This window comes from Rousettus aegyptiacus, unplaced genomic scaffold, assembly GCF_014176215.1.
Source record: "Rousettus aegyptiacus isolate mRouAeg1 unplaced genomic scaffold, mRouAeg1.p scaffold_m13_p_4, whole genome shotgun sequence".
NCBI lineage: Eukaryota > Metazoa > Chordata > Mammalia > Chiroptera > Pteropodidae > Rousettus > Rousettus aegyptiacus.
The window spans coordinates 3,581,763-3,596,426 of record NW_023416307.1 but is presented as its reverse complement, the minus strand read 5'-3'; the positions used below and the strand labels follow the sequence as shown (position 1 = coordinate 3,596,426).

At 46.0% G+C, this 14,664-nt stretch overlaps 1 protein-coding gene and 1 pseudogene across 6 annotated transcripts in view; both read right to left on the bottom strand.

Annotated features, from left to right (window-relative positions):
• The window catches only part of HLCS (holocarboxylase synthetase), a 177,888-nt gene that overhangs the window by 149,134 nt on the left and 14,090 nt on the right, over positions 1–14,664 (bottom strand). For 4 of the 6 annotated variants that reach the window (XM_016123328.2, XM_016123322.2, XM_016123325.2 and 1 more), the window contains exons 2-3: positions 11,627–11,761; positions 616–778 (exon numbers count right to left, since the gene is read on the bottom strand). In XM_016123328.2, the coding sequence (XP_015978814.2) occupies positions 616–667 (52 nt within the window). In that variant the 5' untranslated portion in view covers positions 668–778; positions 11,627–11,761. Of the gene's footprint in view, positions 1–615; positions 779–4,733; positions 5,020–11,626; positions 11,762–14,223; positions 14,438–14,664 lie in introns of those variants that run through there. The other 2 variants (XM_016123326.2, XM_016123324.2) reach the window with 2 other exon arrangements.
• Positions 3,379–3,497, bottom strand: LOC118602525 (annotated as a pseudogene).

Below are 14,664 nucleotides of genomic sequence, written 5' to 3'. Positions count from 1 at the left end.
TATTTACTGAGCGGCTGCTACACATCTGGCATGGTACCAGGCACAGGCACATGGCAAATGGGGAAATTAAGCGATTGACACAGATTTCCGGAGCTCGGAAGCGACACTCATTTGCTCAAGATACAAAGGAAGACTTCCGCGGATATAGAAAGCCCGCTTTGAAGCCTAATGCAGAAAGGACATCTTGCGTGATTCCTAAAAAAATATGTGTCCCAAAATATCGTGGTATGTATATTTCGAGTAAAAAAACTGTTAGATTTAGAACTTCCTAGTAACACCAGCTAGGCTTTCCATTCAGTCAAACCCCAGTCTAGAAACCAGTTATACTACATCAGATTGGGAGAAATAAATACAATATGGGTTCTGATTTGCATGCTACCTCACAGACAATGCAATTACAGGAAACCCTTGTTTAAGAACTTTTAAAAGCGCTAACGATATACTCAGGGATAAGCACTTAAAAAAAAATGCATGTATGAATTTAACAGTTACGGTTAAAACCAATCTGTTGACTGAATTGAACTGAAAATAAGCATTGCCCTTAAGTCATAGCAAATAGGAGTGCTCAAAAGTCCTTAATAACCCACGATGAAAACATTTTCTAAAGTTACTTACAGATGATCTTTTGGGGTATCAGTCCATTGGTTATCTGGAGTCTGTCTTCCATGAACGCCACCCCCAGCTTACTGAAGTTGTCCACGCTTGCTTTGGCAATTAATTGATAAGGATCCCCAGGTCTGCAAGCTAACGGCAAACAATAGTCTGACCACTTCACAACCTAAGAAAAAGCGTGTGAGAGAGGGGGAAGAAAAAGGTTAAGATTTTACTTCTCTAAAATAACCAGATACTTTATTTTTCCCTTCCGCTCCCCACCACTACATTAGAGGCAAATATAATGAATTACTGGGCCCTGCATTTTTGACAGTAGTCAAAGTTAAGGCTGAAACATTCTCTTTTCTACCTGACAACAGGGTTTACACAGCACTAAATATAACCCTCTCATTTAAAAGCAATGGAAGTCTCGACTGATTTTAAGGACGTAAAAGGAGAAAGGGCTGTTCCCCAGATGCTGGAAAAATATAAACGTGCCCCTAGTAACATGTATAGGAGTAAACAACAAGTCTGCAATGTCCAGTACTGCACGATGCAGGCCAGCTTCTCCCACAGTGGGGTCCAAGGCCAACCGCAGTAGCACTGTGTGAGAGCCGGGGAAAGCTTCGGAGCCCTGAGCACTACTCTGTCTAGACTCTCTGGAGCTGCAGCCCAGGACCCAGACGTTTGAAACGTGCTTCCCACGGAGTCCTGAAACAGGAGAAAAACTCTCAAGGACCCTCCAGACAGCCCGTGCCAGTTCACATTCCCACCACGAGGGGTCAGGGGACATGAGAGCAGACAAAACTCAGTCCTTCGAGCCTTTGGTTTTTATAGAAGAAGAATTTGAAACTGGGACAAAGAAAGGGGGAGCCCCCTGGGATTCGGGGCCTGGCTCTGGAGTCTGAGGACCTGGGTCTGGGTCCAACTCAACTCATCATCGTTGTGTGTCCTTAGGTAAGTCTCAGAACCTCTCATGTCTCAGCTTCCTCATTCGTAAAACAGGAATAATATTAGCTATTACAAGTCTGGTTTTAAAAGCAATAGTGAATATAGTGGTCCTTTTTTAAGACACCATGAATAATTTCTCTACTTTCCAAAATTAATCTTCTCAGAGATCTACTGCCCCAAATTTCAGAATTAGAGGTATGTAATTTTGAACTCTATTTTTATATTAGGATAGATTTTTAGAACTCTTGCTGAAAACAATGAAAAAAAATGCTGGATAAAATAAATAAAACATCATCCTAAAAGCACCAAAGAACTGACTACATAAAGAAGAACTGCCAGGCCAAATGTTGGGGAAGTCCTGAACCCACAGAACTAAGATTTCCACAAGCCAGACCACTTCTGCCTGGCAGGTTTGTGCTGGTCCAGGAAACCTGGCCTCAAAAGTCAAGGTCCAGTTGGCGGAAGCATAGACGTATAGATCGATGGATTGGAACTGAGAGTATAGAAATAAACATATACATTTACAGACAACTGAATCTGAACAAGGTTGACAAGACAATTCAATGGGGAAAAAATATCTTTTCAACAAAAGGTGCTGGTGAAACTGAGAGAATGAAAATGGACCCCTACCTCGTACAAAAGTTAACCCAGTCTAGATCAGATTCTCAATATAACAGCTAAATCCACAAAACTCGTATAAGAAAACATGGGCATATATCGTCAGATCTTGGATCGGACAATGGTTTCTCAGATAGGACTCCAAAAGTACAAAAGCAACAAAAGAAATAGATAAATTGAACATGATCGAAATTTTCTGTGCTATAGAAGACACTTTAAAGAAAATGAAAAGGCAATAATCCACAAAGTGGGAGAAAGTATCGCAAATCGTGTATCTGAAAGACTTGTATCCACGATACATAAAGAACTCCTACGACTCAGCAATAAAGACAAATACCCGATTTAAAAATGGGCAAAGGATCTGAACACGCAGTTCTCCAAAGAAAACATGCAAGTGTCTGTAAGAACGTGAACAGATGCTCAACGTCATTAGCCATTAGGGAAAGACAAATCAAAACCACGAGATACTTCACCTCTACTAGAATGGCTACCGTCAAAAAGATGGACGACAGCAAGTGTTGCCCAGGGAGCTGAGAAATCTGAGCCTTAGTACATCACCGAATGTGCAGACTCTGAAAGAGAGTTTGGCGGTTCCTCAAAAAGGTAAACATAGAGTTACCAAACGACCCAGCAGTTCCACTGCCAGGTACACCCCTCAGAGACCTGGAAACACAGGTCCGCACACAAGACCTGCACACGAACACTCACAGCAGAATTATCTGCAGTATCCACTGAGTGGTAACAGCTCACACGCCCGTTGGCCGTCGAATGGATGAAATGTGTCTATCCACACGATGGATTCGACCATGAAAACGAATCAAGTACTGCTACGTGTTACAACGAAGATGCCTCTTAACTACATCATGCTTAACGAAGGCAGCCAATAACTCAGGGTCACGTATCATACGATCCTATGTTTAGGAACTATCCAGAACAGACAAATCTATAGCGTTAGGAAGTAGATCAGTGGTGGTAACAGGAGGAAAGGAGAGACTGACTGCTGATGGGTACGCGGTTTCTTTTTAGGGCGATGAAAATGTTCTGGAATTAGATGGTGGTACGGAATTGTAACTGCACACTTTAAAAGGATGATGTTCATAGTATATGAATTACATCTCATTTTTTTTTTTTTTAGGTGAGGGAACCCTTGGCTGACCTCACAGAATGCAAGGACGTTGTCAGCTTACAATCCATTTTTTTTTTTTTTTTTTTTTTTTACACCTACAGCACCTGGTCTTCCTAGGTGGTCTCCCATCCAAGGACTAACCAGGCCCGACTCTGCTTAGTTTCCGAGATCAGATGGGATCAGGCTTGCTCAGGGTGGCATGGCCATGGACACATCTCAATTTTAAAAAGAAAAAAGAGTCGAGGCAGTTTGCTCGTTCCCACGCAGTGCCGGGATAGCCTAGACATCAGAGGCCCCCCCGAGGCTGACTTCCCGAACTTGAATCCTGGCTCCTCTGGCTAATAGCTGTGTGACCTGAGCAAGTCACTCCACCTCTCTGTGCTTGGGTTTCCTGTCTGTAAGGTGTTGATGATCACAGCACCTACCCGGGAAGGACATTGGGAGAGCTAAATGGGGTAACAGGGTAGTCGTATTCCAAAACATGGAGTCCTTAGAGCTAATATTCTCAGCATGGGAATTGGGGAGGTGGGGGCGGGGGGGGGGGACAGGAAGCTGGAAAAATTCCTAGGCAGCACAATGGTTTTGGCCGTCCAAGGCTCAACCCTACTCCACAAAATCTTTTTCCTTTGTATTTCATTTCTTCCCTTAGGAAGAATTCAAATTGAATTCAATTTTTCTCCTTAGGGAAATAATAATTTTAAAAGTTGATAAACACGGTCTTAAAAGGAAAAATATTAAACATACGTCTTTAAGGTCAAAAGGCCGAAACCCATGTACAGGTCTAGGTCTGCATTCCACATTTGGAGAAAGAAACTTCAGAATTTTCCTTTGGCTCCATCCGTAGCTTTCCGTCCGCTTTATCACCTGCTTCTCCCACCTCCCCCCGGACACACGGCCAGCATGAGCACATTCAACTGGAGAGTCAGCCCTGACCGATGTGTCAGTGGGACTCTGCATTTCAAACGCGACATCCTCGATCAGATGAGAGGCGAAGCGTACGATTGAGACAAATATTAGGTTGCTCTCCAGCTTTGAGAAGGGAGAGAGGATGTCAGCTCAGGAGGAGGAGAAGACAGACCCACCCCCTAGGCAAGAGCTGACTTTTCAGACCAGGGCGAATGGGAAACGTGACAAGGAAGAGTACCATCTCCTGCATGAAGCTGAAAGCAGCTTTGTTCTCAGCACTGTCTCTAGCCATCAAAGCCCGAGGGGAAATGGCCGGGCGATGGACGGCAATCAGGTGTTCAAACGACGATTCGGCGCCCAGCTGTAGCAGGGGCTGGCGGGGCTCTGCCTCAGAGTGAGCACCCAGCGTAACTTCGCACACACCTCTGGAGGAGCAGAGAAGCAGGAGATAAACTGGGCCAGGGGAAGGACAGGAAGCAGCCAGAGAAAAATACACACAAGTCCTGATCAAGTTTCTCAGCTCAGCCAGCCGTTTCCTCACCCAAGTGCGTTTCCTTTTTCTAGGAGCCTGGCCCAGGAGCCATAGACCATGCAGACTGCAACGAGCCTCGCTGCATGCTCCGATCAAAGCAAAGCCACGCTGGTCCAGGGGTGTTTGCCATCCAGGGCTAAAAGCAAACAGGGCACTTCCAATTTGCACTTGAGATGGAAACAAAGGGGTAGAGAAAGAAAGGGGAAGTCAAACAAAAGGCTTACTCCCAAAGATCAAAGCTAAGGAAGCCCTCGCTGGCTCCGAACAAAAGAACTTAGAAGTAGCCTGCAGGAATCCCTTCCATAACCACAGCCCTCGGCTTGAGGCAGCAGTGATTACAGCAGGCAGCCATGCGTCTGCTCCCTCAGCTTAAGACCCATGTCCATGAGGATGGCCCGGGACCAAATGGCATGTGGTGAAATTTGAGGGGGTGACTCTTCAACGAACTGCTTGCTCCCCGCCCCCAAATGAGGCAGCTTGCAGCATGCAGTGAGCTGAAGTTCTGTAGCAAAGAGGGGACCAGGAATCTCAATAACCCGTTAAGTGATGGTTAATTCTATGTGTCAACTCAGCTAAGCCACGGTACTGATACGTGGCCAAATAGCAGGCCACATGTGACTGTGGAGATTTTTTAGATGAGATTAATATTTAAATCAGTAGACTTTAAGGAAAACAGATTATCCATTTTAATGTGGATGGGCCTCATCTAATCGGACTGAGGTTCCCTCAGGAAGAGGGGAGTCTGCATCCAGACCGCCTTCAGACTCGGGCTGCAACAGCCCTGGGTGTCTACCCTCCCGGCCTGCCCTCGAGATTTTGGACTCACCGACCATTATCATGTGAGCCCATTCCTTTCAGTAAATCTCAATCTCAATCAATCTCTCTCTCTTCCCCCTCCTCTCCCCCTCTCCTTTCCTCTTCTCTTCTCTCTCTTTCTTTCCCCCTCTCCCCAACACACGCACATGCACACGCTCACACACGCACAGACCCCGTTACCCAGCGTCAAATCATTGATGGTTTTAAATTTTCAGGCTCCTGTTTCTCCTCTTCCAAATCAACTTAATTACATGTTAGGTTTTTCTAAATTTCTAAACGGGATGAAGGAGGACTAGACACAGAGATGTGAAGAATGTGAACCTATGAGAGTAAAAGGAGGTTGGTTACTTCTGATCAGTCATCCTCACTGCCTGTCGGGTTTAGAAACAGAGGGATAAAGGGGTACTACGAAATTCACTGTCACTCTGTGTCACTTAAGAAGATAATAAGCCCTACGGCACTTTTAAGTGGATTGGAAAACCAAGTGACCGTGTAAGGGATACCACAGCAAGCAGGGGCTGAACCTATCAAGTGACACAGGTGGAACTTAAGGTTGTCCTGAAAAGCCATGACTGACCGACCAGGCACTCAAGGAAATGGGTGGTCTGAGCGCTTTACTTTTCTGAATAACTGAGAATTCATCGGAATGGGAAAACCCTCGTTCTTGGAAACCTTTTCACATTATTTGTGTTCTTTAGATGCCTATGAGCACCTGAAGCCCGGTGTCTGTACTACATTACCACCCACGACCGCTCACTGCCCACCTCATTCCCCAGCCGCCGATGTTGCTAAGCTGAGGAGGACCACAGGTTTTCACCGACACCCCAAGTGTCCTGGTTATCCACCGCTGACTGACTAACCACCTCAAAATTCAGTGGCTTCAACTGCGCATTTACTTGGCTCACGGATCTCAGTTTGGGCGAGGCCTGACTAAGACAGCTTAGCGCTGCTCCACGCGGCACCCGCTAGTCGGGCTCAACTGGACGGTCCAAAGGGGCTCCCGCTCACAGCTGGCACGTCGGAGCTGGGAGCTCAGCTAGGACTGGCCCCTGAGGGCCGAGGTCCTTGCTCCTGTGACCCTCCCCTCGGGGCAGCTGGAGCTTCCTCGGAGCAAGGGCGCTGGGTCCCGAGGGCCCAGGCAGAAGCTGCGAGGTTTCTCGTGACCTAGCCTGCAAGTCCCAGGATGTCACCCCACCACAGCCTACTGGATAAACAAATCACTAAGGTCAGCCTAGATTTGGGGGAAAGGCATGAGAATGGCATGTCCCGAGGTGGACATGCTCTTTCAGCCTGGGTCCCCGATTGTGCAATATGAACAAGAAGCCAAGATTTGCTGCTGGAAGCCACCGAGATTTGAAGGTCATCTGTTATTTCAGCAACGCTGCATTGCTTACGGCGGCCTCTGCACGAGCTCCTCCTGATGCATTCTTTATCTCCCCGGATGGCTTCCCATCCCCCTAAAACCCCCTCACCCTCTCCTAAAGAGCCCCTGCATCTGCCTCCATCTCACCCTTCCTGCTACCAATACCCGGTAGGGCCACTCTCTCTTCCCACACGGAGTACAATCTCATCAAGGTTTGCTTCCCAACAATCCACTCCCCAGCCTGCCTGAATCGCACTCTTTCTAAAGCACAAATCTGATCATTCTGCTTTTAAAAGAAAGTTTTCACCTTCTGCCTCTAGCATAAAGTCCTAATTCCTTTTGGTGTATGTGAACCTTTTTCAACCTGTGTATCATGTATATTTCTGTACTATTAAAGAATACTCAATTGTGATACATAGGAAATAAGAAAAACTGCACGGATGAAACTTTTCAAAGAAAGCCAGTGACTTGTAAGACACGCTAAAGATAGATGAAATAAACGGGACGTGTGTCGAACACAGGTAAAAATAACGGAACGAAAGAGTATTCCTCCTAGACACAAAGTCATGGGGCGACCAAGTAAACTTGAAATATTAAGATGCAATTTATGTCACCTCCAGATTGACAGTTAGATCATCTCTAAGTAGGCCGCCCATTAAAGCTCCATGTATCCTCTGCCTAGAAACACAAATAAAAAGCACAGCTTCGGAGCAGATCGCCGACAAGCCACAGCTCTTCCAGGCATACTCATCCCGCATCTTCCAGCAAAGCCAGCGTGTGCCGGCCACAGGCACCCTCCGCCTGCTGAGCCCTCTGCTGCACCTCAGCTCGGGTCCTTGTGACTACGCCATTGGTGGCGAAGTCTGATGCAGGAGGGAGAAACGAGATGTGGGAAAGCATCGCTCAGGATTCGGGAGTGTGGTCCTTCAGGCCCCTCGTCCTAAGTGACGACCACCCTCAGAGGTCTCTACACACATTTCTTGCTGCGCGTTATAAACTGATTTAATCGACTGCGATCTGAGCATCTTAACTTGGTCTGTTAGCCTCTCCATTCCGTGACCGCTGTGGGGAGAGACAGCCGGGTAATGTTCACGGAAGCCACCCCTGCGTCGAGGTAATTTTTATACACTCCTCCAGCCCCATCTGTCCCTTCCGGCCTTAGCTTGAGCCACTCTCCCAGCTCATGTTAACGCAGGCACCAGCTGCACTGAACCGTGTGCAGGTCCCCAGAATCGAACGTTCTCCCCGCTTCCGTCCGCTGTTGTACCTGGAAAGCCCTTTCTTCCTTCTTCCCCTAATTCCCGTCTTTCCTTTAAAACTCAAGACAGTCTCTCCCCTGGAACATCCTTCGCAACCTCACCCCATCTAACTGGGTCCCCCGCCGCTCCCCATCCACGCCTTCCCACGGCACCAACCATGGCGAACTGAAATTCTTCATTTACTTGTCTGCCTTCTCTCCCACACACTGAGTTCCTTAAGATGACAGGGACCGTCACTTCCAAAGGCACCTGTCATCCTCATCTGAGATGTGCCTCCAACCCTGGCGTACAACCTGGCATACAAAAAGCACTCGATATGCCTTGGATGGATGCATGAACGCCTTGGTAGAAACAGGGATAAGTGAATTTTCGGCAATAAAAGGATCGTGGAAGTTCTTTGGGTCATCAATTCTTCCTGCACGGGACTGCTGATAGAATTACCGAAGACACTAAAAATTGACCTACTTAATACGGCACCTAGCGAAATAACTGGAACACAGCAGATGTTCAATAAACACCTGTCAATGAATAAGTGAAAATGTGAATATGTGAATACTACATTTTTTTAAACTGCATTCCTGAGATTCATCGATTTGTTGTTGGGAGTCTAAAGAATGACAGCCAGTGAAAGCCATCTGAGATATCCCGAATTGGAAAACATATCACTTTAAACATCTGTAAGAGTTGTAGTCCTAAAAATGTGAAAGAATGTACGGAGATCTCATCAAGTTCAAAAGTCTCTCTCAGACAAGGTATGTCCTACTGAATTTCTTAGGATCCTGTCAGATGCAAATGACTTTAGAATCAAGTGGAAAATACAGACAAAGATCCCCAAGAGCCCCGGAAATGCAAAATCCCATCAAGCAACCAACCTGAATGGGAACTACAGACTTCGTGAGAAAACAGGGAGCTGAGATCAACTCCTTTTGAGGTTCTGAAACCCAGCTTACAAAACGGAGCTCAGTGTAACAGCCAGGACCGGTCAGAAAAAATAGCTCGAGACGTCTCCACCTCCTGGCTGCAAGAGCACAGATTTTTGCTAAACAGAAATGATAAGCTAAATTTAAAAGCCCAAAGAAATGGACTGTTCACGGGTTAAAAAAAAAAAAGCCGAACATCAGTAATTTCACGTTTCAAATTAAACGTAATTGGTTATGATCATGGACTCTCAGTGCCCACATCTCTTTAAAACCATTCATTCACGCCTCTGGCTACTAAAAAGGGTACGGACATTGGTTAAAATCTCGCCTACCACTTAGCAGCTGGTAGGTTTAGAAATGTTTAATCTTATAATTTGTGTTCTAATCTTTAAAATAATATCTTGCAGAGTTTTAAGCATAATGGGTAACACATGTAAAATGCCTCACGGGGGGCTTAATAATGTATTATCTTAAGTATAAATGAGGCTGAATAAAACACGAGGAATTGGCAGGAAGAATGTAGTGTTGTCACAGCACCCTGGGCTGCTCCAGGGCCACCTGCCACACCCTACACTCTTCTGAGCTCCAAACAGTTCCTTGCTCTTCTTTAAGTACCCTCACCTGTCTCACAGCTCTCATTTCGGTCTACCTTGAATTCCAGTCAACTATTTCTAGTGTTATCCCTGTCTTCCTTTTCTCTTATCCCAAAACAATGTCTTAAAGACAAGGTCTGTGAAATGGAAATATAGCAAATATGGCTCTTATCAGCAAAACCCCTACTAAATCGTCCACGTGGCTGGCAGGGACCACCGTGGGGTGAGGGAAGAGGCCTACAGGGCAGGTTAGGGTCAGACTGCCATAAGCCTAAGGCCATGCATGACTGCATCTGATGGGAAGGCATCCACCAAAGCTTAAGCAAGAGCGTGTCCAACTGTATTCGCTCCTAGAAGGATAACGCTGGCCATCAAGAAGAAAATCCTCGGAAGGGACACAGGGCAGTTTAGACAAAAAGATAATGAAGATGAGAAGGAAAGGCGGAGGGATGGACATGGAAGAGTGAGGCTCACACACCGGGGAGCGGTGGTAGAGGAACTTAAACTTAACCGCGGAGAGGCGGCAGGAGGCGGCGGGAGATCTGGAGACTTTGGGGGTGTTATCTGAGATGTTCTTTTTTTTCAAGCAGAGAAATATAAACTAGTTTTGGACACGTTTTTGGGTTTGAAGTCTTTTCAGAATATTTGGAATGAGACGTCTAGGAAGGACATGGCGATAGAAAGTCAACCATTCACGCTGATTTTGGAAGCAAAAAGTTGTGCGTGACAAAACAAAAAAATACTAAGATGTCCTGATTTAAATTACCACAAGCCAGAGGGTGGAAGGAAGAGGTAAGGGGTTAATCAGTTAACAGAGCTGCAGCTGAAACCAGTAAGACTGATCACATTCCGGGCTGTATGTTAAAACTTTAAATCGACTTCCAGGTGGCTATCTAAAAAAAAAAAAAATGCTGACCACCAGATGCCACCACATCCTGCTTATGCCGAACTTTTCAGACTGTTACCCAAAACCCGTCCAGAAGTGGGACACACCTTCCCCAGAACTCGCCCCCCCCCCCCGCTGTCACCTTTTCCCACCCCCCTTATCTACAGCCCATGTAAATTCTTTCAAAACAACTTACATCTTTTCCCTCAAACCCACTGGATAAAAGAGCTCGTCAGCTCTAGCGCATGGGACATTTCATCTTCTCCATCTACCCCGGCGGCTGGTGGTTTAGATCGTATATCCCAGGATCTCATCCTTTTCTGATTAGCATGAGGCTCAATAAACAGTTTCTTTTAGGACAATTTTCAGCCTCGAAAGTTTTTGTTTAACATTAGGGATGGACTAGATCAGTGGTCTCCAACCTTTTTGGCACCAGGGACCGGTGCTCCTATGAGAATCTAATGCCTGATGATCTGAAGTGGCTCTGAGGCGGTGATGCTAGCACTGGGGAGCGGCTGCAGATACAGACGAACCTTCAATAACTCGCTCTCTGCTCACCTTCTGCTGTGCGGCCTGGTTCCTAAGAGGCCATGGACCAGTACCCGTCCATGGCCCGGAGTTTGGGGACCCCAGACTAGATGACCTAGGAGACAGACTCAAGCAGTGCTGCCCAATTAAAATATAATGTGCCACAAACACAAGTCACATGGGTAGTTTTCAATTTCTAGCACCTGCATTTAAAAAGAAACAGGTGAAAGTTTTACTAATATTTAAATTTAACTCAAAATATCCAAAAAGAAAGGAAGTCACAAGGCCAGGAAAGAGTATTCTTATAAAAAAAAAAAAAAAAACAACTAATTTAGTTTCAAGACACATAGTTTCCTTACGGTACCTATGTGAAAAACGCGTTATACCATCATGAGACAGGTTAGTTTTACCCTACTGATGATGTGTGGCAGACAATATGAAGCCATTGGAAAGAAGTGATGCGGCTTGCCAAGTAAAAGAATTATGGAAGCTGGAACATTTTAAAACAAAAACAAAAACAAAAAACCTGCTACTCACCGTTTCTGAAGAAGACGGTCTCTGTAAATTGTCACCTTGTACCCAAATGCTCTCCGTCACAAATGCTATATGTTCTGCTTCAAGTATAAAAGGAGAAACAAGAAATAGGGCCCATTTGTTCAAGTCATCAACGGACTGGATGGAGGGAAAGAAACAAAAAAAGAGGATTCAATATCGCTTCAAACCATAACTGCCACTTACATCAACATCCGGCACACCCCCTCCTCTGTAATTCCAGGTGAGATCTAGCTAAGGTTTCCTGGTGGCCTCCTCCAGACCCCCGCGTTTCTTGTTGGACTGTGACTATTCAAACAGCAGCAAAATCCCCTCTAGGACTGACAGCGTTAACATCTCCAGATATTTCTTATCAAGCAATTAACTGAATCTGGGCTTATCTCTCCCAGCTGAGACCAGGTAGGAGCTTTCCAAATGACAACATGGAATGACATCTGAAGATGATGAGGCTTAGAAGCACATTATTAACAGAAGCCCGAGGAGCTGTTCTCCCATCTCCGCTGCCATTACAGCATCAAGATTGCTTAGCAGATTGGATAAGCCCCTTATCTCTGCTCTCCTGACCGGAAATCTCTCTAAAAGAACAGCAAATAATTTCAAGGCTTTAACCAACAAAACACGAGACACATCCAGAGCAGAAAGAGCTGAAACCTAAGGCTGCAGGGAACGATAGCATCACCCCACCTCGCCCCCCAAAAAAGGCCTTTGAGTCAGGCTCTGCAGTGTGGCTTCTCAGTTCAAATTTGTCCTTGCTAGAAAGATCAACAGGTGTTTTCACTAGGCCTAGTGACCTGGCACCCAGCATATGCTTATTGTCTGTTGAACTAATGAATGAATGAAAACTGGGGAGAGAAAAAACTCTTCTTTGTGAGGAAACATAATTATTAATATAGGAGTTAAAAACAAAAAAAGATTGTCCACTTTATTCCAACATACAAAATGTGCACACTAAACAAAAAACTTGAAATTTCCAGTTTGTATAAACTATCTTTGGTTATACTTATTAATTCTTGTGCGGCCTTCAATTATATAAACATATACATTCCATACTTATGCATCTGATTTTAACTACATAAAATACGAAGACAACAAAAGCATAAGATTCAGTTCTCTAGAGTTATTTCAATCCAGGAAGGCTGACAATAAGGAATCCAAACCATCAGCCCCAGGATATTTTAAATCTTAAAATAAGAGTAGCTCGTCTACGGCCATGCCACCCTGAATGTGCCCAATCTCATCTGATCTCAGAAGCAGGGTCAGGCCTGGTTAGTACTTAGATAGGAGACCACCTAGGAATACCAGGTGTTGTAGGCGTTTAAAAAAATAAATAAATAAGAGTCAGGCTTTCCAACTGTAGGCCTTAAACATTAAAGCTTAAACCCAACAACGACTACACATTCCTTCATTTACTGAAATACTGAGTGATTATCACAGGTCAAGTTGCTAAGCTAAACAGACCCAGTCCCTAAGGAGTAAAAGATCAAAACTGGAAATACAAACTGTGGCTCAAACTCTCTGAGGGCACAGAGCACGCCAGTCCCATCCAGTCTAGGTCATGAGACAGGGGCATCTGAGCAAAGCTCTGGGGTAAAGTTAATTGTGCAAAGAGCAGCAGCAAGTTACAGAGTTCCTTGAAAGCCCAAGGCCCGTTTGGCTGGGATGCCCCTACACCCATCTGGGGCAGTTGGCAAGGGCCGAAAAGCATAACTTAAAGTTATCGAAGTCAGCAGAAGAGCAATAAAGTCATAAGGAGATGTTCAAAAGTAAAACTGTCTTTCAAAAAATTAGAGACATCTACCTCTCGATATTTTTGAATGTTCAAAATTTCTATTCCAATCTAAACCTTAAAGGTTATTCTTTAAGTCAATTTATTCAGTTTGGAAACCAGCACAATAGACAAATCCACCCCTCAATTTTTCTTCTTTCTCAGAGGGGATTCCTTGAGAAAATTAAGCCCTCTTGCTCTCAAGGGTCCATTGTATGGAATGTATGAACTTCACCCCCTTGCATCTAAGTGGATGCAGATACCCAGTCTCTTAGAGATCTGCAAAAAGTCAGTCATATTCGGAGTGTTATAGTGGACTAACATGGACAGGTATTTATGATTTGCTAGCAACATGGTATAATCCTGTATCTAAGCATAACCTCAACAGAATATTCAAACCTGGGATGAAATTTAATTCCCACGCGGGTTTTCTGGTTTTACACACAGGGCAAAACCTCAATTTAATGCTACATATGGGTCGATGTTCCAGAAGGCCAGAAAATACTTTTAAATGTTAATGAAAACAGCATGTCAATGGAAATTTGCACAGAATTGCACTGTGGAGTCAGGCTCATTTCTAACAGCTGACCGGAAAAAACTATTGTTCCCTTTCAAGACAGCAGAGATTTTGCAGAGATTAAACCATAGAGCCGGCTGAACTTGTCACCACCAAGCTAAGTACTGGACCAAAACACAAAAAAACTGTGAGCAAATCGAAATGAGACAGATGCTAAGGCATGTATCTTCTTTCCGTGGGGTGCCTCGCTCGGTGAACGATGCAAGAGACAGCAGAGGAGGACAGGGCAGTTTCTGTCACCTCGGAGATATCTGACGGAAAGCTGAGGGCTTGCTGTCGTTCTCTGAATTCAGGTCCAACCCACACACCAGCCCACAGAGGAGGGCAGGGCGTCAGGAGACTTCGCGCGGGCAGTGTTCGCGGGGTGCGGCACACAGGTAACTCGCTCACTGTGGAATGCCACGAGCTCTGCACCTGCACCGTCCGCCCGGCGCGCCGTGGAGAGGCGAGCAGGTCGCCTGTCACGGTTTGGGACCTCTGGTCGCCTCATCCAGGCCCCCGTGGGCACTGCGGGCAGGGGAGCCCCCGCGCCTGGCGCTCCCGAGCCCCGACTCCCGCGGCCGCGGGGCCCATCCCCGGGGTCCGGGCGCGCGCTTCCGGCTTCGGGGGCCCGGAGGCCGCGCCCCCGACCCGGGTCCGCCCCGCGCCGGCCCCGCCCCGCGGCGCCCCCGGCCCGCGCCC